General features: G+C 51.0%; 12 protein-coding genes across 12 annotated transcripts; 6 read left to right on the top strand and 6 right to left on the bottom strand.

Annotated features, from left to right (window-relative positions):
- Nucleotides 1-2,509: 2,509 nt before the first annotated feature.
- PMZ80_001066 (uncharacterized protein) lies at nt 2,510-2,986 on the bottom strand (the record flags this gene model as incomplete). The annotated part of the gene is made up of 1 exon (XM_064869514.1): nt 2,510-2,986. One exon carries the CDS (start codon nt 2,984-2,986, stop codon nt 2,510-2,512), a length of 477 nt encoding a protein of 158 aa, XP_064735011.1.
- Nucleotides 2,987-3,904: 918 nt separating this feature from the next.
- PMZ80_001065 (uncharacterized protein) lies at nt 3,905-4,912 on the top strand (the record flags this gene model as incomplete). Its single annotated transcript, XM_064869513.1, has 2 exons — nt 3,905-4,466; nt 4,518-4,912. 2 exons carry the CDS (start codon nt 3,905-3,907, stop codon nt 4,910-4,912), a joined length of 957 nt encoding a protein of 318 aa, XP_064735010.1.
- Nucleotides 4,913-5,213: 301 nt separating this feature from the next.
- PMZ80_001064 (uncharacterized protein) lies at nt 5,214-5,696 on the top strand (the record flags this gene model as incomplete). Its single annotated transcript, XM_064869512.1, has 1 exon — nt 5,214-5,696. The coding sequence occupies one exon, from the start codon at nt 5,214-5,216 to the stop codon at nt 5,694-5,696; it is 483 nt and encodes a 160-aa protein (XP_064735009.1).
- Nucleotides 5,697-6,491: 795 nt separating this feature from the next.
- Nucleotides 6,492-7,544, top strand: PMZ80_001063 (uncharacterized protein; the record flags this gene model as incomplete). Its single annotated transcript, XM_064869511.1, has 1 exon — nt 6,492-7,544. One exon carries the CDS (start codon nt 6,492-6,494, stop codon nt 7,542-7,544), a length of 1,053 nt encoding a protein of 350 aa, XP_064735008.1.
- A 311-nt stretch (nt 7,545-7,855) lies between these two features.
- On the top strand, nt 7,856-8,218 carry PMZ80_001062 (uncharacterized protein; the record flags this gene model as incomplete). The annotated part of the gene is made up of 1 exon (XM_064869510.1): nt 7,856-8,218. The coding sequence occupies one exon, from the start codon at nt 7,856-7,858 to the stop codon at nt 8,216-8,218; it is 363 nt and encodes a 120-aa protein (XP_064735007.1).
- A 396-nt stretch (nt 8,219-8,614) lies between these two features.
- AQY1_1 (Aquaporin-1) lies at nt 8,615-9,691 on the bottom strand (the record flags this gene model as incomplete). The annotated part of the gene is made up of 1 exon (XM_064869509.1): nt 8,615-9,691. The coding sequence occupies one exon, from the start codon at nt 9,689-9,691 to the stop codon at nt 8,615-8,617; it is 1,077 nt and encodes a 358-aa protein (XP_064735006.1).
- A 1,865-nt stretch (nt 9,692-11,556) lies between these two features.
- On the top strand, nt 11,557-12,915 carry PMZ80_001060 (uncharacterized protein; the record flags this gene model as incomplete). The annotated part of the gene is made up of 1 exon (XM_064869508.1): nt 11,557-12,915. The coding sequence occupies one exon, from the start codon at nt 11,557-11,559 to the stop codon at nt 12,913-12,915; it is 1,359 nt and encodes a 452-aa protein (XP_064735005.1).
- A 774-nt stretch (nt 12,916-13,689) lies between these two features.
- Nucleotides 13,690-14,488, bottom strand: ERP1 (emp24p/erv25p- protein; the record flags this gene model as incomplete). Its single annotated transcript, XM_064869507.1, has 3 exons — nt 13,690-13,839; nt 13,895-14,304; nt 14,359-14,488. 3 exons carry the CDS (start codon nt 14,486-14,488, stop codon nt 13,690-13,692), a joined length of 690 nt encoding a protein of 229 aa, XP_064735004.1.
- A 1,813-nt stretch (nt 14,489-16,301) lies between these two features.
- On the top strand, nt 16,302-17,201 carry PMZ80_001058 (uncharacterized protein; the record flags this gene model as incomplete). Its single annotated transcript, XM_064869506.1, has 1 exon — nt 16,302-17,201. The coding sequence occupies one exon, from the start codon at nt 16,302-16,304 to the stop codon at nt 17,199-17,201; it is 900 nt and encodes a 299-aa protein (XP_064735003.1).
- Nucleotides 17,202-17,687: 486 nt separating this feature from the next.
- PMZ80_001057 (uncharacterized protein) lies at nt 17,688-18,260 on the bottom strand (the record flags this gene model as incomplete). Its single annotated transcript, XM_064869505.1, is given in 3 exon segments — nt 17,688-17,990; nt 18,009-18,016; nt 18,257-18,260. The coding sequence occupies 3 exon segments, from the start codon at nt 18,258-18,260 to the stop codon at nt 17,688-17,690; spliced, it is 315 nt and encodes a 104-aa protein (XP_064735002.1).
- A 775-nt stretch (nt 18,261-19,035) lies between these two features.
- PMZ80_001056 (uncharacterized protein) lies at nt 19,036-19,338 on the bottom strand (the record flags this gene model as incomplete). The annotated part of the gene is made up of 1 exon (XM_064869504.1): nt 19,036-19,338. One exon carries the CDS (start codon nt 19,336-19,338, stop codon nt 19,036-19,038), a length of 303 nt encoding a protein of 100 aa, XP_064735001.1.
- A 1,002-nt stretch (nt 19,339-20,340) lies between these two features.
- On the bottom strand, nt 20,341-22,908 carry PMZ80_001055 (uncharacterized protein; the record flags this gene model as incomplete). Its single annotated transcript, XM_064869503.1, has 1 exon — nt 20,341-22,908. One exon carries the CDS (start codon nt 22,906-22,908, stop codon nt 20,341-20,343), a length of 2,568 nt encoding a protein of 855 aa, XP_064735000.1.
- Between the last annotated feature and the right edge of the window lie 1,115 nt (nt 22,909-24,023).

Here is a 24,023-nt window from a genome sequence, read left to right as displayed (position 1 = left end):
TGTTGGTCTTTTCGGACCATCGAAGAAGCGGTTTTGATGAGCCTGGCCTGTTACAGTACCAAGTGAGCCACAAGATCACGGCCGGCGAGCTGTTTCTGGGATTGTCAGGGTTGGTACATGTTGAATGTAGTGAAGTTGCAATGCTATTGGTTCCAAGGATGAGATTGCTCGCCCGAAGCAGATGTGGTTCTTGAAGGTTGTCTCCAGATATGGTGGCCGATGAGGACAGAACTCAATCTGCTAACGCCATTTATGCAGTGTCAGGGGACGCGCGAACTCTACCTAGCCCGGTCGGCAGAGAACAAGTTGGGAAAAGAAGGAGCTGAGATCATCCCTTTAGCTTTGGGCGTGGCTGTGCGAGTGGCTGTGGATGTGGCTGCACCCCACATCACTCTCTGCTCCCATGTTATTTTGCGTGCTCAAGCTGACCAGCATGCGTCTGCGAACGTCATGCGATACTCTACACTATCAGCTAACTTTGCAATATCCTTTTGCACTGACAGATATCGTGAGTGTCAGGTTGATGAGGTTCCTGGCTTTGATTTTGGCAGTTGTGCACTTATGACCCGCGGTACTGGTGCCGGGTAGAGAAGCTTGTCGTTCCTGACTTTCGTCCACGAAACCATGCGAAAAACTTCTCATTTGTCCGATGGAACTTTGGAAATTCGCTGTAACGCAGCTGAACACCGTGTAAACCGTGTAATAAAAAAGCAACCATCATACAGAATAGTCGTCAGCTGATTTTACCAGATAGAGCAGGAGTTCAGCTCCTGCAAGCATTATTGCGCAGAATTCGTCAAATAAGCCGATTGGTGTTTTCTCTATATCCGCCATCACGGATTACGCCAAGAACGACCCTCTGAGCTGCGCATTCCTATTTTCAGGTCCTGTTACCTCGTATGCAGACCGAACCTCGCTACAATACTAGGAACAACCCAACATTTCTCTGACGTCCAGGTGCTTGTTATGGCTATCTTACGCGCAAATAGATACAGGTCAGGTCTACTAATGTCTCCATGTCTGAATTTGTTTCGACGACTAGATCCGTTATCAACATATCAGCCCATGGGGCAAGCATCTGGTATACATATCTACTGCTCTGCTCAAAGTTAGGTGTTTTCATCGAAACCGTGATTAATCTTCTTCTTCAAAGCAACGATCATCAACTGTGCTCAAGATGTGTCGTATGTGCTTATACTACCACAGGATTGATCTGGAACAACTGTCAACAAGTAATCCTTTCTCCAAGGAGTACTTGTTTCCAGACGAATCCCCTCTGCCAAACAATACCATCGTGGAATCTCCCGAGTCGCGACGACATACAGCGTGGACGAACCTGCGGCGGTTCCCGAGCTTAAAAAGCTACCCTGCGGAAGATAGCACTCGCTTTCCTGATGCTGCCCTAGAAGACATCACTGTACGTGGGCCGAGAGAGCTTTCAAAGCAACGATATATGCCTTATCAGCCATTTCGAGACCAACAGCCACCGTCTGCAAACCAGACCCTCAAGCTTCCCAACACTTCGAGTCATGCGTCTATACGTAAGCTGCATCACCATAATCGAGTCGACTCTATGCGGTCCATCTATTCGCCAGATGACGACCACTCTGTTAACACAAGCACGCCCAAGTCCGTCAGTCCGGTGTCAGAGGCCGATTCTCCCAAGCTTTCATGTACGTCCGAGCAGTCCAAGCCATCTTTCGATAGGGCGCGCTGGAGTTTCGAAGGAGACATTCCGACAACCGTATCAGATATTGAGGTGCCTTTCCCACCACCGCTGAGGGTCAGGCACGCCGAGCAATCGCCTACAATATGGATGGATCAATTATGTCAGAACTTGTGATATTTTGGAACGATGAGCTTTACATTATTTCAGGCATATGTCTTGACAAGGCCCATCCTTTCTCAATTTTATGTTTGCTTGCCCCTCGGAACCGTCCCCGACCCGCCATAGACATGATTCGTTGTCCGACTTCTGCTTTGTTTTTTGATAAGACAGGTGAGCTCCAAGTGTGGGATATCGGGTGATACTCCTTCCCCCTCCTATGTCCCAAATTTAGATCTCGAGTTCATGCAGGGTACTAGTCTTGCTAGACTCAACATAGCAACGGCCTTCCTAAAGCACACTTACTTGCTCGCATGGCTGCGATTGCCCTGCTTACAGGCAGAGCTGGCTCCATGACCCGTGCACATGCGCCAAGCCATATTAGGCAGTGAAGCAGCGATGTCGGTGATATGCTTGCGGACATCAACAGCTATTCATAACCGCGGTAAAGAGATAGTGCTGACGAGACTTGTCGGTCCGCTTGAAGTTATGCATCATCTGCTTGTGCCGTCCGGGATACCAGGAAGTGAGGTACCAGTTTTGGCCTTCCTGATGTATCATCTCATCGAGCGGTGGTCTCCGAACAGAGTCTATCAGATCAACCATCCATGCAAAGCTGTCAGAGCCTGTGTCCAGCCACCCTCGGCATCGGCCTCTACCACTACTTCTCGACCACTCTCAATTTCATCTTTTTTCCAACCACAACCGCCTTTCCTCTTTCCTTGACTTCACCTTGCGAGAGTCTAGGCCCCCACCACTGACCACCTCTTCCGACTCTTCATCTTGAGTTTGGTCTTCGTCGAAGTACAAATGGGGAAACAAGCCCTCTCCAGGCCTAGGTCCACACACAGTCGCGTCAGGGCTCTCCCACTTCACCACACCATCTTGTTTCTCTAAGGGCTCCAACTCCACCCTCAGCAAGTAGATAACAGAGCGTTTGTCGGTGCTGACCGGGAAGAAACGCTCAAGGGTCCCTGGCACTTGCGAAGCTGTAGACATGTGAATGAAGTTCGAAGACATGTCCAGATCTGATGGCGGGAGGACAGGCGATGACTGGCCACCTTTCACTTCCGACAGATCGGGCGCTGGCGATGCTGGCGCGATCTTGTATATGTACCTTGGCGAGGATTGCTCGGATGTAGCAGGTTCCTGAGATGCCATGATTGGTTGTAATGTTGGTGAAACACTTGCACAGTAGTTTCGGAAATAGCAGCTTGCCGTTCAAATCGCTGTTGCAGAGTTGGTGTCTCTCAACAATGACAATGCCTTAGTGTCAACGTGCCAATGCGAGCCACACGATATGTCCTTGGGCTGAAGGGCCTTATTCATGGTGTGTCGCATCTAAAGTCTCACTAACATTCATCTTCACATGAAAATATGGGCTCATTCTTTGATGCCTTAAGGCATCAGTAACGTCATCAAGTCGAGTTCAATGCATCGTTGATCAGGGGCCGTGGCCAGGTATGCTCTGGTAAGGATGGCTGCGGACATCTGTACGCCTGTCGAGCGCAGAGCAAGCTCGACAAGAGAAGCTGAGATGTACGGTTACCTCGAGTCACGAACAAGACGGTACGGAGTACTGATGGGAGCTGGGAGCACCTTTGCGCCCCTTTTGTTTGAGAGCCTCCTTGGCTTCGGTTGTTAGCATGAGCTAGACCTCTCTCCGGACGTCCGTGGGGATTGTGATTCGTTCGATTCAATCTATTCGAAGCTTGAACGAAGGCATGCGCGACGGTGGGGCGTTCCCCAGATCTGACATGGGTGTACAGATTTCCAACAGCATTGATCTGTTGCAGTGTCTACGAGTAGATACCATGAGGTTTTGATAGCCGCTCCTTGCTATATCCTGTACATACCCTTGTCGACGAAGGATACTTTCTGGCTACAACCACCTTCCTGTGTATCCATTGGGCGCGAATGCTTCCTTGACCTTCAGACAAACGACTGCATAGCTATTGCTTCGCCTGTGCGCATTGTTCCAAAGCACAGCTCGCCACAACGAAGCATCGGATCTAGGTTGGCAGGCAACGGACACTTTCCAAATCCTCGGATTTCCGTGCTTGTCCATCATCGAGCACCATGATACGACTCAATCGATCGCGCTTCCTAGGCATCGTCTGCCTCACGATCTTCATCTACTTCCTCCTGTTTACAGACAGTGGCACTTCTTCGTCAGAGTTTCGTGCGAACACAGAAGCAGGACTAGCACGGAAGAGGCAAAGGGAGCAGGAGTTACCATTGCGTGGTCATCTGAGCGACGAGGATCTGACCAGGAAGACACATGAAGAGCTACAAGGAATACTGAACAGCCCCAGTCGGGAAGGTGTGAAGAAAGACGAGCACGGCAACACTGTCGGACGAACAGAGAGAATACCTCAGCACGAAACCCCATCACACGATGGCTCGAAGAAAGAAGATATCAGTGGCGATAACCTGAGCGCGCAGCAGAAGATAAATCATGATGTAGAAGGTGCTGCAGATGCAGACGTGCCCCAGAGAAAGACGACGTACAAGTCCAAAGACTCGGCTGTGCGCACTGAGAAGGAGCAGATCCTAAGTTCTGATGAAGAAGCAGAAAGAGAGGAAGATCCGGGTAAGGCTTTCGTGATGAAGAGGCTTGAGGAGTATCTCAAGAACCCAGGTATGTCGACAAAGTGATTTCATTTTGGTAACGCCACTAAACATGTCGCAGTTGTCATATTCTCCAAATCGTACTGTCCTCACTCGCGTCGTGCTAAACACCTCCTTCTCGATATCTACGACATCGAGCCCAAACCTGTAGTGGTGGAGCTTGATTTGCTGGGAGAACATATTCCAAGCTCGTCGCACCACGACTCGGCAGATTCTGACCATGATGAGCATGGAAGGCAAACGCTTGGCAAGGCATTGCAAGCACTGCTCGCTGAAAGGACCGGCAGAAGGACTGTACCGAACATCGTGGTGGGAAGTGCCCACTCTATCGGAGGGAACGACAATATTTGGGAAATGCATGAATCTGGCACTTTGGCCGAAGAAATTAGGAAATTCGGTGGTAGACGGGTGATAAGTGTGGACGTCAAGGATACTGAAGACGATGGCAAGAAGTGAGGCTAAAGTGAGGTACATATCAGCAAGTCGGGCAAGATCCAAGCTGAAAGCTTTACGAGCATCCAAAGCTCAAATCATGGTCACATCCCCATCAGCAAGCACGCGGCCAGCAAGTGATCGTGAGCAATCTGTGAAGCTTTGTCGCCTTTTCAGCTTCTTAAGCTATGTCTAACGCGCACGATCGATCAAGGTGTTCTACGCTCAACCACACAGAAAGCTTTGGCTCTATAAATCTATCCACCCAAAGCTCCAAGGTTCCAGATCTTAAAACAACTCCACGATGAAGCGGTCCTTCAGCACCATGGATCCGCTTGCTAGTCAAGCAAATCCACGAAATTGGCCACAAAGTCGGGCGCAAGCTCCCTCACCTTCACCCTATCAGGCATCTCAGCCATCGACCGCTCAGCAGAACACGGACTTCGCACTCGGCAACATTGCCCAGCTAACAGTGCGCAACAATTGCAAGAACATCCTAAGGACTGTCCCGTTCTACACCGTTCAAAATTGCCTCGATGCACTTATCAAGGTAGAGGGAAATACAGAGAAGGCAGTCTTGTACCTCAGTGACTCGAAACGGATGGCAGCAAGATCTCCTAGCCAGTTGGAAAGTGCATTGAGAGGAAACAGCATGGTCGAGCCGCAAATCAAAATCGACACAATGAAACTGCAAAGGAATTCCCCCGGTGCTTCGCTGCAAAGCTGCTATCTGGCGTTGAAGATTGCACAAGGTGATTACGAAAAGGCAGCAAAGCAGATGGAGCGGGATAGTGGCAGAAGTGACTAGGGCATACAAGGCTCGCACGGATGAAGGACTTGAACCATCAGAAGATGTGCCAGTGACTGGCCAGGCAGCAACGACGCGGACTGTTGCTTGAGTTGAGCTGTGCAAATACGGGATGAATGTGACGAAAAGCAGCTAAGCCATTCGCTGTTACGAAACAAAGATTTTGCAAGGGCAAGCATTGGCTGAGATATGGCTTGCTTTCGGACGCTCCATTTCAAGGGCTACACAGAAGGACGAATAACAGAATGATGCAAACTACTTAATACCTGCTGCTCAGCCGTGCTGATTCTTCCCCTTTACGGCCCTGTTCGGCTCGGCTGCTCGGATAGCTTTGAACTTGTTCGGCCGATTATTCAGAAAGCCTTCTGCAGCCTTGCCCAGCCTGATATCCACGTGCTTCAACGCGGCCCAGTCCTCCGCCCAACCTGACTACGCGCTCCTCTCTGTTCGTGTTTAGCTGCTCATTAGTGTCAATCACCACCGTACTCGTTACACTGCAGCTCGGTTTGTGGGGCAATACGCCTGTTATTCTATGCTGCACTTCATGAAGATACCAGGGTTTGACTTGAGCGAGGGTCCCTCACATGCATCCACTGCCCAGGTTGTATAGGGTAATGCTATCACCGACAGTCATAAACTCAGCTTGACAGAGCTGGGAAAGTATAAAGGGAAGCTTCCCTCTTGGTTCTCAAAGATAGCCATGACCATAATATAATACTCATATCAGAGTAGTCTGAAAGCACTCACTCGTCAATTGACCAGGCCCATACCAGTCTTGCCTTAGGAACGCTTAGGATGTCACGTCCACAGCAAAGTATCAGCTTCGATCGCTATGCTAACACTTTCAAGCACCCTCAGGGACCCGGCGATGCGCGCCCCACAGCTCTTCAGATCATAAAAGACGAAGATCTCGAAGGTCAGCTATCCGACAAGATAGTCCTCATCACTGGTGGCTCCTCCGGCATCGGTATTGAAACTGCCCGCGCTCTTGCTCATACAGGCGCGAAGATTGTCCTTGGTGTCCGCGACGTCCCGAAGGCCAAAGCTGTCCTCGAAGATATTCTCAAGGACAAGTCCATCGGAGAGAGCCCGCTTGAAATCATCGAAATGGATTTGAACTCTCTCGACAGCGTTCGCAAGGCAGCTGAAGCATTCCTCGACAAGCGCAACAAGCTCAACATACTGATCAACAACGCTGGCATCGGTGGTGTCGTTGAAGGCAGGACCTCAGATGGCTTCGAATCACATTTTGGTGTCAACCACCTTGCTCACTTCCTCCTTTTCCAATTGCTCAAAGACACACTTATTGCTAGCTCCACCCCAACCTTCCAGTCGCGGGTCATCGCGGTCGGCTCACTAATCCATCGCCTCTCTCCAACTCTCCTATCAGATCCGAATTTCGGATCAACACCCTACGACCCAGCGCTAGCATACGCCAGCTCAAAGACAGCCAACACTTGGTTCGCAAACCACCTCGAGCGTCTCTATGCTAACAAAGGCATCCATGCTATCTCCCTTCATCCTGGTGCAATCAACAGTGGCCTCCAGCGCTTCCACGCACCGGAGTATCAAGAGATGATGCAGAAGGCTATTCCCGAAGAGGACATGCCAGGGCTCATGAAGACTTTCAAGAGCCTTGAGCAAGGTGCTGCGACGACTGTACTTGCTGCTGTTGGGAGAGCTTTCGAGGGGGAAGGAGGCATCTACCTTGATGACTGTCAGGTTGCGCCACTTTACGATCCAAAGGACAAGATCTATGCGCCCGGGTACGCCGCACATGCTTTTGACGAGGCGGGCGAGGAGAAGTTGTGGCAGATGAGCTTGAAGATGGTTGGCTTAGGAAAGTAGATTGCACATCGTGGCTTTCTTGGAGCAGAGCCGCTGTTTTCAATTCAATGTGGTGTCACTGTCTTCGTGTCTGTCTTGACTTAGCGCATACAAACGGCTGAGTCACTGTTCATCATACCTTCTTCCCACACATAAACCGCTCGCGACTGTCTCCAATCACCACGCACTATCTCATCTCTTGTATTGATCTCCGCCACCAAGCCCAACAAACTTACCTGACCAGCCGAATCTGAATTTGCTGCACCTAGGAAGACACCGCGGGTCCATCAAGCGCTACCTACCTACCCCTATACATCCACCCAGCCACCACCATGGCCCAAATCACCGACCTCCCACCCGAGATCCTCCGCCTAATCCTCCAACGCTTCAAGATCGCCAAGCCAGAACATACAGATGCAAGCGCATTCGACGCCCTGCGAGTCTGCAAGCTCTGGGGTATCAGACTACTCGAGCCATTCCAGGGGGGCACCGGCGACGTAATGTGGGAACAGGCCGTCGAGAAAATGAAGAAGGCGGAGATAGCGTATTGGAGGTATGAGGAGATGAAGAGGGAGATGGAGAGGGAGGGTGGCGTTGATAGCGTCTGGAAAAGATGGAGAGCGTTCACTAGGGGCAACGACACGAGCGGAGCTCCTTACGACGGATTCGGCCGTTGGAGTAGGAGGATGCTCTGAGGTCAGCTGCGAAGTGAGACATCCAGAGTGGCACGCTGGGACTTCAGAGGAATGGTCTGGGATATAGTTGGGGGTGTTTGCTGATAGAGATTATTGGACAAAGACGAAGTGGCAGCTGACACTGGGCCATGGTTGTGTTTGCAATGCGAGAGCGTTCGAGATAGTGACTGCGATTGCCAAAAAGTCCTAACCCTTTGGGAGATGAAAACAATCAGCGACCAAGCTTTGTAATCAGGAAATGAGCACATTATACGGAAAGAATCAACTATGATACGATACGTGATGCCTCATTATAGGCGAACGCCATCCGATAGGTAATGCACCTGTACACCTTTCATGGCAACCATCATCAGATTCCAGCGCAAAATTATACCAAAGAAACGTCTCTGTCATTGATCACGGCAGAGGCATAGTCCTATTGGGATTAGGACCCGCTTCGACGTCTGTGGCTCTATCATAATACGTGCCATCCCGCGTAGGAACAGCAGTCCGCTCAGTGGCATTGTCGTAGTGCACTCTGTCTCGCGGCATCGAGTTAGAAGGATGGTCAATCTCGTCTCCCTCTCTGGTGATGAACTTTTCTCGTCCAGTGGTGGGGTCAAATTTCTTGCCGACGACTTCTCGAGGATCCTGCTCGATGTTGACCGTCTCGTACTCCAGTGCCTTGATGAAAAGGTAGAAAGCGGCAGCCAGCATTGCTCCAAGGACCGGTCCGACCCAGTATATCCAGTGGTAGCTGTAGAACTCATGAACGACGACGCAGGGTCCAAACGACCGTGCTGGGTTGACTGAGCCACCAGTATAGTAAACACCCATCAGCTCCGCGATGAAAAGCGATAGACCAATACCGACCGGCGCAATGTATGTAGCTTGATGCTTCTCTGTAGCGAGCATGAAGATGGTGAAAACCAGCATAGCTGTAAGAAACATCTCGATGAAGAGACCTTGAGTAACGGTGGTACCACCGCTGAGTGACGTTCTAACCGCAAGTGGGCCAGGGAACAGACCGTCAACAACTGCAGCGGCTGCGATACCGCCCAAGATCTGAGCGACAATAATGAGAGCTCCGCGGAGATATGCCGTGGCACCAACGAGCATCATGCCAAACGTGACGGCAGGGTTGAATAGACCGCCTGAAATGCGGAAGAAGACCCATGCATTTACGGCAAGTGACATGCCGAAACACAACGATATGTACAGCAGCTTGGCTGGGTTTGCAGACAACTCTGTGGTATTTGCACCTTCGGCAGGTGCGGTGTTGACGACATTGGTGCCACCGAAAGCGAAGAGGAGGAAGAGGAAAGTGCCAACGAATTCGCCAGCGCAGGCCACAACGTGTGCTTTAAGCGATGTCGGCAGGAAGTCGAGAAAGGGTACACGTCGAGATACAGTCGTCTCCTTGTCGCTAGGAAGTTGTGCTTCACGACTTTTCCATGGTACACGGATACCCCTTGCTGGCCTGTCGACGTTCATGGTGACGAGTGAACCGATACGGTTTGTGTCGACCCGTGTGAAAATAGTTGGAAGGTGTAGGTAGAGGACCAAAGGGAAGAATCAGTATCAGTGGAGGACGAAGATGGCTGACAGGCTGCATCCTAGCAATATATCAGTGCTTCTACTCGTATGCAAATGTCCGACGCATGCCAGGGTATGCTGTCACCGTGCATGGGTCAGCAGTGGATGACGAGACGTACCAAGGCGATTCCGCATGCAAAAAATGCTTACCCACATCCAATGCCGTGACAAGTCGAGGCCTGTCTGCTGCTCGCAGGCCAATCGTAACATTTTCAGCTTTCAAGCCCTCGTCAATCTCGGCAAGGATTTCGATGTGAAGACGATCTAGATGGTGATCTGTAATGAGGTCACTGGGGCTGGAGACTCGGGTTGGGGCTAGTGGAAGAGTACATCCCTGCCACGAGGTCCGCTTCTACCAACGGACAGATTCAGTGGACATAAACTCGCACGCATGAGACTCAGTGTATGTTATATGCTGTAAACGAGCTCGAGTGGCTGTAGCTGGAGCTGGAGCTGGAGCATGTCAGACGGCGGCTGAACAGAATGGAAACGGTTGTGTTGTCTAGCGCTCGTAAAGTACTTGTGTAATGTCTGTGCTTATCGCCCGTACAATGACTGAGGAGAAGTGTGAGGCTAAGGTGTGCAGATCACTCATGACGTTCGTAAACTCTCTTTCAAATCCGATCACATTTAGCTTCTTCCACTTTCCAAGTTTTGGAAGTGCCTAATCTCGAGTGCAGTTGCCTCACGTCCTCGAGGAGACAGCTGTCGTCAATGGAGCGAGAACGCTTCTGTCGTGGCACATCCGGGTGAACAAATTCGTTCGTTCATACTAACCACAATTACAGACAGTGGACCGTCCGTTGTGATTTACCGGGATGTGGGATGATCCGACCATGGTCGAGGCAGAGACTTGCTCACTACAATCAACATGGCTGCTTGTTTGACTCTTGCCGTGGAAAGATTCTCTTCGGAAACATAAATGCTGTATCTGCGGCGGCCGCGGCTCTATCTTGGGCATCGTGGCTTGCTTCTTTCCCAGCCAATTCGCCTCAATTCGGACAATAAGGGTCAAAACAAATAGCGAGCTTCTTTCCTGGCCGCTTTACTCGGGGAACGACAAGTTTCGTTCTTACGATGCACGAGGGTCGCGGCAATATTTTGCCTTTGCACTTGTGCGCATCGCAGAAAGTCATGCGTACTTCCAAGTTGAGCACAGTCCTTGGTGGTTGGCGTCCACCCAGCGAAGGCAACAACGTATCATCTTTGCTTTGCCGGCGCCTACGAGAAAATGTTGCAATTGTTTTATTCTTGACTCTTCTCCAGTTCTAAGTACAGGTGAGGTTGAAATTCGCTCCAAGGGCTTGCTCGCATATCCCTGTCCCTGTTCAGATCCGACTCGCTTACTGGAAGTCCTTTCAAGGCCTGATCCATGACAGCGGATTTATTCTCCAGGCGTTCAACACGTGATCGTTGGCGCGTTTTTGGGCCGACAACCTCGAGCCAAGGATGAACTTCGGGCTGCGGAACAGCCGAGGCAAGCGCGGCACGCTTTCGGTACAGCACAGCAGCATCGCAGCTGGAGAACAAGTTGTGCTTATATTCATACAGAACACATTTCAAGACTTGAATGCATTCTCAGCGACAGCTTCCTGCTGTACTCCTTGTGTTTGACCGCTGTGCTTTTCCCCTTCATCGACACTGACCATCTAGAGTCTCACAAGCATTGCCTCGTCTGACAAGCATATCCTACACCACGTCCTCAACGGCGGTGCCCTCTACCTACGCTACCTTCGGAAAACAGCACTACAGCTACCACTGCCATGTCCTCCCACAGCCCCTCCAAGCTCACCGAGGCCTCTGCGCCCATCATTCCCTTCTCCGAACCCCCATACCTAGCCGGCATGCCCTCCCCATACTACAAAGAGACCCACAGGAAGTTCCAAAAGGCAGCCAAAGCATTCATCGGCGAACACCTAGCACCCTACGCCATGGAATGGGAAACAGCCGAAACAGTTCCAGACCACCTCTTCCCCATCTTCGCGAAGGCGGGCATGCTCATCCCCAATCTACCCGCACCCCTCCCAGTACAATGGCTGCACAAAGTCGGCATTAAAGACATCCTCGGCACACCAGTGGAAGAGTGGGACTACACACATACCGCCGTCTACCTAGATGAGATGTCGCGTGTCGGCATTGCCGGCCCAGGAAGCAGCATGACAGCCGGCATGGCGTTCGGTGTCCCACCTGTCCTCAAGTTCGGCGATGAGAAACTCAAGGAACGATTCATACCCGATGCACTCCTCGGAAACAAGAAGTGGTGTATAGCCATCACCGAGCCCAGCGCAGGCTCCGACGTCGCCAACATCTCGACCACAGCCACGAAGTCCGCAGATGGAAAACACTACATCATTAACGGCGAGAAGAAGTGGATCACAAACGGCTTCTGGGCAGACTACAGCGCCATGGCTGTACGGACAGGCGGTCCAGGCCCGTCAGGTCTATCGATGATTGTGTGCCCGCTCAAGGGCTACCCAGGTGTCACCATGCGCCGGCTCAAAGTCATGGGCCAAATCAGCGCGGGCACAACATATATCGAGCTCGACGATGTGAAAGTCCCAGTCGAGAACCTAATCGGCACAGAAGGCATGGGCATGAAATACGTGATGACGAATTTCAACCACGAGCGTCTCACCATTGCTGTTGGTGTTGCTCGACAAGCACGTGTTGCGCTGAGCTCAGCGTTCGGATACTGCCTGAAGAGGGAGGCTTTCGGCAAGACGCTGATGGAACAGCCCGTTGTGCGCCACAGACTTGCGAAGGCGGGTGCAGAATTAGAGACGTTACAGGCTTGGGTTGATCAGTTCGTGTACATGATGACGCAGCTGACGAAGGAAGAGGCGGATGTGAAGCTTGGTGGGTTGACTGCGTTGGCTAAGGCGAAGGCGGGTATGGTCTTCAAAGAGTGTGCTGAGACTGCCGTGCTGTTGTTCGGTGGCAATGGTTACACGAGGACGGGTCAGGGAGAGATCGCAGAGAAAATTTACAGAGATGTGATGGGCGCGAGGATACCGGGTGGTTCTGAGGATGTTATGTTGGATCTTGCGATCAGGCAGTTGGTCAAGAACTTCCAGAGGGAAACACAAGCGCTGGATAGGCCGAGAGGTACCAGCAGGCTGTAGTCATCCCGGCAGTGTAGTGAGCGTTTTGTGAATAAGAAATTCCTTGTTTCCTACCTTCATTTTCAGCATCGGGCTCCTGCCACGTAATGAATAACCTGGTCGAATGTTGCTTCGGCTGCATGCCACCTGGACAGCCGCTCACCCTACCTTGCGCTGAACTTGATCTATTGGAAATCAACCTGGGAAGGTCCCACTCGCCACCATCTTCCTGCTCAAACGCAGTCGATATTCGTGATACTTGGGAGTCATGTCCAGGCGAGTCAATTATGGCTGCCTCATCAATAGTGTGGGTATCTTTTCGTCAAGGGGTATGAAGCCACGACATTTGGCGCAAAGAAGTGCACATTTTGTGTCACCAGATTCAGATTGAATTCAAGCGGCTGTGCCTGGGATGTGCTACATGAGCTGGTTGCTATCTGTCACCGTTGAGACTCCATCTGTCGTCTCTGCTCGACATATTGCTGCGTAGCTTGGGCTCTTCGTTCTTCTCTGGTCACTCCTTACCACGGATGAACGTCGTTTCCTCTCACTTCCTCGGTTCTTCCTACAATGCCACAGAATGTGGTTTTGTTCTTAAACCCTGCGACATTGGGACATGGTTCAGCAGCAACAGTGCTCCTTGTATAGCACAGGCAAACTGACCGTGAAGTTTGCGACTGCCTCCATTCTCGCAGCAGCCAGACTGCTCGGGCTGTGTTGTAGCACTTCTTCAGCTCGTTTTATGGGCCATGTATTCGTATATTCATCCACCGTGCTAATTTTCTTTCCATTCGTCTATGTCAACTTCTGCTTGATGAAAAATGACCTCAAATGGGATAGCTGCCATGCGCAGGTACCGCCCAGCACAAACAGCTGAATTAAAGTCCACTTCACAATTCTCGCGTTGACAGACTCAGACTGATCTCGGAACTCGGCTTCCCGTTCCTGTAACATAAGTATTAGCATTATCTCTCGCTGTACCGTCCATCGATGTACTCACCCGTTGGAAGATCTGCTCCCTCCTAATATCAGCCATCCGGCCATTCAACTCCCTCACCTTGCCCACGATACTATCGATCTTATTCTTGTCGTCACTCTCGATCTTACTGCTTTCTCCAATAGCCATGTCTAACTTCAGCTTGACTCCTCCGAGCACCGCATCATTATTGCCTGAGAACCAGCCCTGCAGCGAGACTGCACCAGGACCTGATGGCGTAAAACATAGTCTGTGTAACCCACTGTCTGCGGCGCTGAAGGTGAACTTGGACATTTGATCGGAGGAGGTTGAGGTTTGAGAAACGACACGGTGATCATTGTCGAAGGTTTCGTCTACTGTTACTTGGATTGCGAGATCGTTGGTTGTGTAGAACGAGTTGGTGTTTGTGTTGTAGGCTTCAGCCTTGTAGTGGCCTGCAGACAGTCAGTTCAGCTTGCTGGACTGCTAACGAGTGTGAGAAGACTGACCGACTACCAGGGTGTCCTTTGGTAGTTCTTCATAGAAGCATTTCGGGGTCGTGCCGTCGATGTAGAAGTAGAGGGCTTGCGTTGACGATGCCAACAGGCACACTGCCGCCAGTACTGACTTAAGTAGCATGATGGACTCGTTGACCCTCCGGAGTTGAAACAGGTCGAGCGGACTATCTGGCGCATAGAAATCGTTCCTGCTCCTGTTCGGCAACACTCCAAAATGCCACATGGGACTGTACGGGCAGGAGCGACACGCCAAGACCCTTGCTCCACGGAATCTCGTCAGGGGTACTAGCACTTCGGTACTCGTCAGATCTCTTCACACCACACAGTTGTGATTGAAGAGCAGCTCTGTGCCACAAATGCGACAGCCTTAGCATAGCTTTGGGTCTGCTCGGTCATGTAAGTCGAGATGGTAGCTGCACGTACTGCTCTGACTGAACCTCTCTTATTCGAGCTCTCTCAAATCTGCCCCGTGTCTGTCACACTGTTACACATGTACGATCTGTGGTTGCAGGCAGATGCTGTCAGCCTCCCAGCCATGAAGGTAAGTACTACTAGAAGTCCGCGACAGCGGGTATCGCTTCAAGTACACTATCTGGCACTGTCCGAAGGACATTCTTCACTTTTCTGCCGCAGGCTTTCTTTCAATTGCACTTTTCCAAAATAGCACCTTGCATGGCCAAATCACGTATTGTTCAGCAGAATAGTCAGCGCCGCGCAAGTTCACACCTTCTGGACAGCAAAACACACAATCGGCACAGCACTTCATCTAAGCACGGTAGCAGAATACACCCAACACAAGCCTTGTGCGCCGTCATGCCGCAACATCGACTTCTGGGCCCTAAGCCACCTGACATGGGAAGATATTTGCAAAAGATTCGCCAAGTTGTCGAGTGAGTCCTATGTGCCAGACTATGGTAGAAGAATTGACGGGCTGGGCAAACGATTCATGTTATCCCACGACGCTGGCTGTCCTGCCTGCAATTTCTGGCGGGCATGCCGACCCGACAATGAACATGACAAGATCGTGTCAGGGAACTTGAGAGGATTTGAGCTGAGAGCCTATTCAACATTGAGAGGTCATTGGCGAGAGGAACATCCTGTTGGAAGCCTACCACCCCTGCTGCTAAAACATGATACGATATATTTTCATCTCAACAGAGAAGGAGATTACGGAAGTGCCGAAGGTCATGATCATACACATGACCGCATATATTGCCATCTTGCTGAGTCTGCGGGCCCCCGACAAAATTTGATGTATCTGCCAGGTTCCGTATCTTGCCACCTCTCAGTACAGGTTGTGCAAGAATGGATCGATCATTGCCAGAGCTATCACGCAACTTGCAACTGCACTGTGAGGCAGAGTTCTTTTCACATGACCAGTCTGCGTGTCATAAATGTGAAGAGCATGAGGATGGTTAGACTGCCAACCGGAAAAGAGTATTTAGCGTTAAGTTACGTCTGGGGTCGCTGCCAGACGGCCAACTCACATTTCATCAGTGGGATAAGGCTCAAACCCGATCTTCGATCAGTGCAGATTCCAACGACGATAGCTGATGCCATCCGTGTCACACTAGCCCTAGGATACAAATACCTGTAGGTTCGACCGCTTCAGCTTAAGTCAGTTGCCTGAGCGAAGAGCTCTCGAGATCTCACGCATGGACACTATTTTTGGCGGAGCGGCAGTCACAATTTGCGCAGTGATCGGCAGAGATGCAGATGCAGGACTTCCCAGCGTAAGGGCGACACCTCGTACAGCCCAAACCTCGATCCGTATGGGTGAAGTCCAGCTTACCAAACAGGCCAGCCCAGCTAAAACTGCCCGTATGATTCAGGAATCACCTTGGGCGTAAAGAGCGTGGACATTTCAGGAGGCTGTGCTCTCCACCAGACGACTATACTTCCTGGAAGACCAGGTGGTGTTCGAATGCAACGAGATGTATGCACACGAAGCTCTCAAACCGAGGTCTCTAGACATTCTGGCTACCATTAGGAAGTCCGGTTGGGACTTTGTCTATAACGATGGGTTTACACCTTGGACAACACCATATGACGCGCCTTGGCCGTGGGGCACCCCGTGCCCCTTGCAGCAAAAACTGCTTTTCTATCAGACGCTGATACGAGATTATTCGCGCAGGGCTCTCGCGTACCAGACAGACGCATACAATGTCTTCCAGGGTCTCTGCAATTACATGCGGCGTACGAATTTTGCGCTGGGCCAAATCTGGGGCATCATCTATCCGCTATGTCAGCTGCCTGAGGAAGAAGATTCTGCTATGGAGTGGTTCATCTCAGCTCTACTCTGGCTACCTTACCGCAGAGCACGAAGACGAGCAGAATTTCCTTCTTGGTCATGGCTTGGATGGGAGACACACGCTCACTACGATTGCACATATCGTGAAGGCAAATCCAGAATTCTTGGCATTAAACTCCAGGATGACATTGAGCTTTGCAGTACCGGTATGCCCAGAGTGTTGCTCGTAACGGCGCGTTTCGTTCCTGGCACTGAGTTCGTGGCTCTTGCACGCGATTGGCAGTATCGAAGCTTTGGTCCATATCTCATTCATGATAGGTGCCAGCATGAAGTCGTTTCGTGCTGTGCACCCGAGGCCCATGGGACTGACCCAAAAGAAATGGTGCTGCTCCATTTCAGGATGTCTCCAGATTACCGTTACGATAGAAGCGATGTCTATTATCACCAGTTCCTCGTGCTGAAACTGTGGTTCTGGGGCTACCTTCGAATCGGAGTGGTGAGCGTTCGATTAGATCCGCGAGAGCGAGTGCCTCCTGCCTTCGAGCTTGAAGCTATGCCAGTAGACAGCTTCTACATCATGTGATTTGTCAATTTGTGTGACGCTTGGGGTGCTTCATAAGAAGGATGGTTCTGGTTATGGGAAAGTAAATGGTCATAAAGACCATGATCAGCGTCTGAACACTAGATTGTGCAGATGATCCTCGCTATGGAAACCGTGGCAGCGATGTGAAGGCGATGGCCTTGCTTCGCACGACTGGAGAGTCCCCAAGCACTGATCTCGAGGACGTGAGAGGACTGCCACTCAACTTGTGGGTCTCAGACATTCTTCTGAAGGGTGGGAACCAGGGAACATACGAGCCACTCGTTCAAGGCTGGGTACGTGTGTGATGTCCTCATGTATGAGCGACGAGTCTGCGCCGAGCCCAAGATCTAGCGTCAAAACTTGCCGCTCGTCTCTCATATGACTTGGTTCTCCCAAAATGCTATCAAGACCACTACGAGTGTTGTGCTCGCCATCTCAACAAAGATCAATCACAAATTCGTAGTCTTCATCATCACTCGTATACTCCTACGCCTCCTCCTCATAACATTCACTCGGGACCCAACCATTGTCCGCCATCATCTCCCAATAATAGTCCTCCCTCTCCTTCGCTCTTCGCACGAAACTTGACCACTCCTCGTCATCCTTGATCACATCTTGCAGAAGAAACTCCATCGCCACTTTGCTCCAGTACTTGTTCACCCGCATCGCACTGAAGATGGTGGAATCGAGCTTTGCGATGAACTCAAGTCTGAAGTCTGACCTGTCGAACTGCTTGATGATGTATGAGAGGACTTCTGGCGGGAGGTCGTTGAGCTTTGCCATGATAGGCTAAGGGCTTGTAGTGACTTTTTGCGCTGTGCGGATGGTTCTCAGTGCTGTCTTGGTCAGTATATGTCACAAAGGTTGTACGTACTGTGCACCTGTGTCTCCTGAATGATCACGACTTGACGTGAGACAGATACTGAAGTAGCGTGGTAGATGTGCAGAAGAAGTAGGATATGTGGGCATGGTCACATGAAAAAGTGACAGGAGGTGCGAGCGATTCACTTATCGCATTGTAGTGAAGGCCAAAGTCACCGTCACAATTGACTCACTCATCTCCGATGCAAAAGAACTCGTGTTCCTATATGCTGTGGAACACCTGAAACTTTGTTGATTGCTGCAACACGCTCCTCGCCAGTACTTTGTACTGCTCCGCGTATGAATGCATTAGTGCGGACCTTCACTGCACCACTGGCACGTTCAGATGTAGTCACCGGGTCGCTGTTTCAGCATTGCACGAAGGTGTGTTATCTTGTTCTCCTTGCACCTGGGGCTGTCCAGATGAGTCCATCATCTCCTCGCAGAGCCGCTCTTACATCTTGACCGAAGAACGTCAGCGATATTCCTCTCAGGCCTTGCTATTCCTTCCAAAAGCGTCCCCTCACGTTGTGTGCTTCCATTACAGGTGTCGATTTATGGTTGTTCGCGCAGATTTATTGAGCTCAAGCAAGAACGTGACACGTATAGTGTTGACCAGTGTGAGATCTCTCTGAATCGAATGCTACGATGCTGAAGTAATTTGCCCATGCAATGAGCCCGTTGATACCTCATCCATGTCTATCCGCCCACACCGACTGCTTTTCAACCATCCCATCGCCCGTCGGTGTTGTATCGGATAGCTGCTGCAGACTTTTGCCATCAGGCGGACCTCATCGTTCCAAGAGTAAACCATGTCTCGTCGGCCACATCGTCTTCTCCTCTGTCTCATCGCCTACATGACACACCAAATCATATATCTTAGATGGCCTTGACGATGTGCATCAGCTCCAGACCAGGTCGCAATCCAGCAATCTCCACCTCGGACATGCGATTGCCATGTCCCTCCAGCAACCTACTTTCCTCCCCGATTTAGTGCCTCCCTCTGCTCTGATAATATCTGCATCTCCTGGGCGTGTCGATATACCACCTCCAGCGCCTCCATAGCCTTTCCCACAGCCTGCCACATAATAATTGGTGAGTATTGCAGTGGCGGAAGCTTTCTGTTTAGTAGTAGCTCGAGGGTGACTTGGCACCATAACTTGTTGACGCGCATGATACTAAATACCGTAGGGTCGCTTTCGGAGACCTCAGAACCGGAAAGCTGTTTGATGATTGCCCTGAGGAGTTCGGGTGGGAGATCTGCGATGTGTGGCATTGTTGAAAGTGTATTCTCGTTCAAGCCGACTTATAGTGATGTTCGTCAATACGTATGGAAGTCCAAGAGTCAAGGCGCGCGCCCCTTTTGATGATCGCTTTAAGACTCGGTTGTAGTCTTGGATGACAAGAGTATATTAGTGGTGAGATTTTTCAGGTGTGTTGATGATTGTTGGAACACATTCGTTAGCAGAATCATGCCCGAACGGACACCTGATATTTCATCATCAACACTTTCACTTTGTCGTTGGAAACAAGGCTTCCTGCGACCTCGAGAACCGCAATCCTGCATATCCGTATTGATGATAATCATGCTTCATTCATGCTATCTGATTCCGCTCACATGCTCAATCGACAAAAGATAGCTCAGCTACATGCGCAAATTCTTCTTTCACTGCAACTGACAACAAAATAGCCTCCCATGAAAAGGACATGACAAGAAATGAACTCGACTGAGATCAGGACAAATAGTGCCCGGGTATATGTACAATTCCTGCTTGTGCTTGCTTTGCTTCCAATAGTATTATTTCAAACAATATGCTCCAGTATGCCAATGCAATTCAAATGCTGAGACACGATTGCTGGCAACAGCCACAAGTGACAACTACTCGCTTGCTTCGTGTGCGTTTTGCGATCTTTACATCGTGAGTCTCTTGCTGTCGGTACTAGTAGCCGACGTAGGTTCTCTTTCAATTGTCGCTCCGAAAGTCGTTGGTTCGTATGCATGACCGATAGGACTCGAACGACCCTCCTCCTCGTCGTTTCTCAGCGTTCTCGCCATATTATGCATCCGAATGTTGTCTGTTTTCGCACTCGGTGTCTTCGAACTAAGTGTCCGTATTAGGTGTGATTTATTCTTGATATTAGTATTACCTTGCCGATCCTCGATGTAGTCTACCTCTTCCCCCTTCTGCATCTTCTTAAGTTGTTCGGGTTTAATCTGTTTCCGCGCTACGTCGTCCAGGAGGAACTGATAAAGCACCTTCGAAAATCGGCCTGATTGTCACGCTGGGTCGTGAGATTCGCCTGAATGGGGTCTACCATGCACATGAGCTGGCGTACCAAGGTTTAGCCATGACATGTCTGTACTGTCTGGTAGCTTGCCTGATCCTTGTGATGTGGCTGTGGCAGGTGGTCCGAAGTAATCATGCACAGGTGGACCACCATGGTAAAAGGTGTTGCTCGATTTTCGTGCATGTGCATAAGCACTGGGTGGTACATACGAGTTCCTCGGAGGTGGCTGAACTGTCGAAGTGCCAATGTATTGGTCGGTAGCGTCAGCGCGTCCCACACCTGCTGCAGGCATCGGAAAAGCCGGTATCGAGGAGCCACCGCTACCAGAAGTATTTGTTGTTTGGTCAGAATAGCCTGTCGGTGGTGGGAAAGCAGTTGCACCAACCCTTACACTTGGTGGCCGCAATGGTCTCTGGCTCGGACCAGACCACGTGTTCCCTATCGGATTCCAAGTGTTGTTTTGGTAGCTTCCCTGACTATCGGAGTAAGCGTCTATGTCATCGTCCTCGTAGCCATCATCTGAGCTGTGGTCTGTGCTTATCGAATCGGCGCTAGATATCTTGGCTTCAACAGGAGCTGCCACAGACATGCTGCGAGCCTGAAGGTCGGAGTGTCCTACCGCAAGGCTTGGACTTGCAGTCGCCACTGTTGCATGGTTAAGTGTGTTGCCAGCACTGTCGCGTAGTGGCAGCTTCGTCGACCGATTCGAGCTTGGCACACCTGAACCAGGCCAAAAACCTGCGCCGCTGCCTTTGGCTGTGTTTGGCCTAGAACCACTACGTCTGGGATCATCTTCGAAAGGAACAGCATGCTTGTTCTCGGGTTCCTTCTTCTCCTCCTTGTCCGCTTGGAAATACTTGGCCCATCCTTCGTCTGTCTTTCTCTGGTCCGCCTTCTGCTGTGATGGTGCAACGGCGGCTACGGGTGGCAGTATCGGTGCAGCGGAAGGTGTGGCTTTGCCAAGATCAACATTTGGTGTTTCCTGGTAGTCGCCTAAATCGGGTTGCATCGGCTTGGAGATTGACATAGGGGTCTTGTTATTGCTTTTGAAAAAGCCACCACCGATGCTGTTGTTGGCGCCGTGAACAGGGTTGAGATTCGACGCGCCACGAGTTTGTCCGCCGGCTTCAAAGTTCTTCTCGTTCAACTTGCCGCTGAACATTGCTAATGAGTCACGATCATTGATGACTGCGGAGGGGACTGGACTTCTGCCCATCGGTTGTGCTTGATGGGATAGAGGCTTTAGACCGCCATCACTGTCCTGAGCGATGTGCCTTGGTTTATCGTCAGGGAAAAGGGAATCATTCTCTTTCTTCTGAGCAGCAGCTTCGGCAGCCTTCCGCCGCTTGATTGATCTCAACCACAGCAGGGCTATAATCAGAATAGCAGCAAAACCACAAATGCCGCCAAGCACTCCGCCCAGAATGGCCAGACCGTTGGACTGTCCGTCACCGGAGCTAGCTGCGGCGGTAGATGAAGCGGCTGACGAAGCGGCCCGGGTCTGACTTGCAGTAGGCGTAGCGGCTGTACTGCTAGACGTAGTGAGAGGTTTTTGCGTGTCGCCGAAAAGGGCTTTTGGGTCAACCCAGCTGTTGGCCGTTGAGTTGAACACGGACACAGTGCTATTGCTATCACCACCAACAATAGCGACGAGCTCACTATTGGAGGCAAGCGAAGCACCTGTTCTCTGCTCTTCTGGCACATTCGTGCTATTGTAAGTAGGATAATCTCCTCGGATTAGCTGTCTCCGGAACAGCCGGGACGGTCCACCAGTGGTTGCATCGCCGATAGTCTGTCCGTAGGGAGCAGGAACGAAGCCTGGGTTCGTAAGGACATTTCTCACGACACGGTTCGGCGATTCATTCGTGTAATACGTCTGCAACACCCGGGTACCGTCGGCCATCCACTGCAGGTTCACCTGCGCCGTCGACGGATCTGGAAGGACGACTGGCAGTGTCACACCCAAGTTGACCCACCCAGGATCCGGGTGGAAGGTGAAAGCTTGCTGATTACCATTTCCACCTCCTACCATAAGAGCTTTGTCTTCGGTCCATGGGAGGAGGAAAGGCTGCTTCACAGGTGGAGCTATAGAGGGGTATGCTTGTATCCTGTAGGGAGGATACATGAGCATCAGAAATGTTTCGGTAGAGTATCCAGTGTCGCCGTTCTGGGAGCCACCATAGACGAGGATGGCGGAGGAAGCATTGAGGTAGGTTGCCCCATGGTTTATCCGATTGGCAGTAACTCTTGAAACTGGATTGATGATCTCCCATGCCTTGTTGCGAATCGAGTATCTTTGTATGCCAGAATAGTCTGGTGTAGAGGCATTTGTCACGCCTCCCACCACGTACAAAGCTGGATTCGCGCTGTCCCCATCAACTCCTCCCTTTGCACAAACGGCACCTGTCACGGACACACCGTTCTCTTCCTGAGCCCAGGTCGCATTCTCTTTCAGCGGCAGGATTTGGAAGGCGTCGGGCGAGTAGACGTATAATGTGTTGTCGTATATTATCGAGCAGTGGTCCTTGAGAGCCACTGGTGGTTCCGGTGAAGCCATAGGCCACTATTTCAACGAGCAATGTGTTATTGCGCCCTCTTCATCTTTCCATCAGCTGTCACGAAATACATGCACAGACGGAAGTCCGCCAGTTGGTCGAAATCGCAATATGTTGCAAGGGTAGAGAGCCGAAATAGAAGTCCGATCTTGCAGATTTGGCTCGATTGGTGATTTGCAGTCGTTGTTACACGACGCAAGATGAAGGATCGAGGCGTCGAGAATGGTGTGGTGAGGTTGATCTACCAACCTGAATTGAAGCAGGTTCTTGGACACTGCCCGTAGCGATAACCTTCAGCGTGAATGGGTAGTAGATGACCAGATCCAGATAATCTTCGTCGATCAAATGAACTGGCTTGCAATGATCGAGTACGCGGTACGTGAGAATGGCAATATACTGAAGGAGCGGTGGTCGGTGCGCTGCACGCAGAAAGACAGATGCTGAATCTGCTGAAGTTACAAGTTGTAAACGAAGGTCGGTCGAAGCTCGATAGTCGATTCAGAAAGGTCAACCGTTCCCAAAAGACGTCTCGAGCAGGGACGGAGCGGATGCTACGTAGCTGTAGCGGTAACGACGAGAAGACACAGCCGGTGGAAGGCGAGCGCAGGCACAACACGCAGCAACACGCCCAAGACACCAAGGAAGAGACAACTGCAAAACACGACCAGGGATACTACCAGCGGCTGCCATACAAGGGCCAGGGTTAGATTGACTTTCCTTGATTGGTTCAACCGCGCGACGCGATCACGCTTGGCCACAGCTTGTGGCCCACTCTCCCCGAGTCTTGGAACTTCTCAATCTTTGGTTTCTACGTATCCTAACTCAAGTCCTGCAGCATTATTGCTGCTACGACTGTACACTGTGATGTACTATCAAGGACGTTCCTGTTTATGCGGAATGAATGTCGACATGAGCCAGCTCGGCGATGGTGTGATTGTGCCTGAAGGTAGGAGCGCCCCTTCAATGCGGCTGCTTCACCTTGCATGCACGTCTTTGTGCCAGCTTCACACCGAATAGCCTAATGCAGCTTCTGTCGTCACTGTTGCTTGTCTGGCAGACACAACGGCATAGTACCTGCACCCAAATGTTGCTGGCCTTATCTTGCAAAGAAAGCTCA

This window comes from Knufia obscura, assembly GCF_036327395.1.
Source record: "Knufia obscura strain CCFEE 5817 isolate CBS 148926 chromosome Unknown scaffold_1, whole genome shotgun sequence".
NCBI lineage: Eukaryota > Fungi > Ascomycota > Eurotiomycetes > Chaetothyriales > Trichomeriaceae > Knufia > Knufia obscura.
This window is presented reverse-complemented; position numbering and strand designations above follow the sequence as displayed.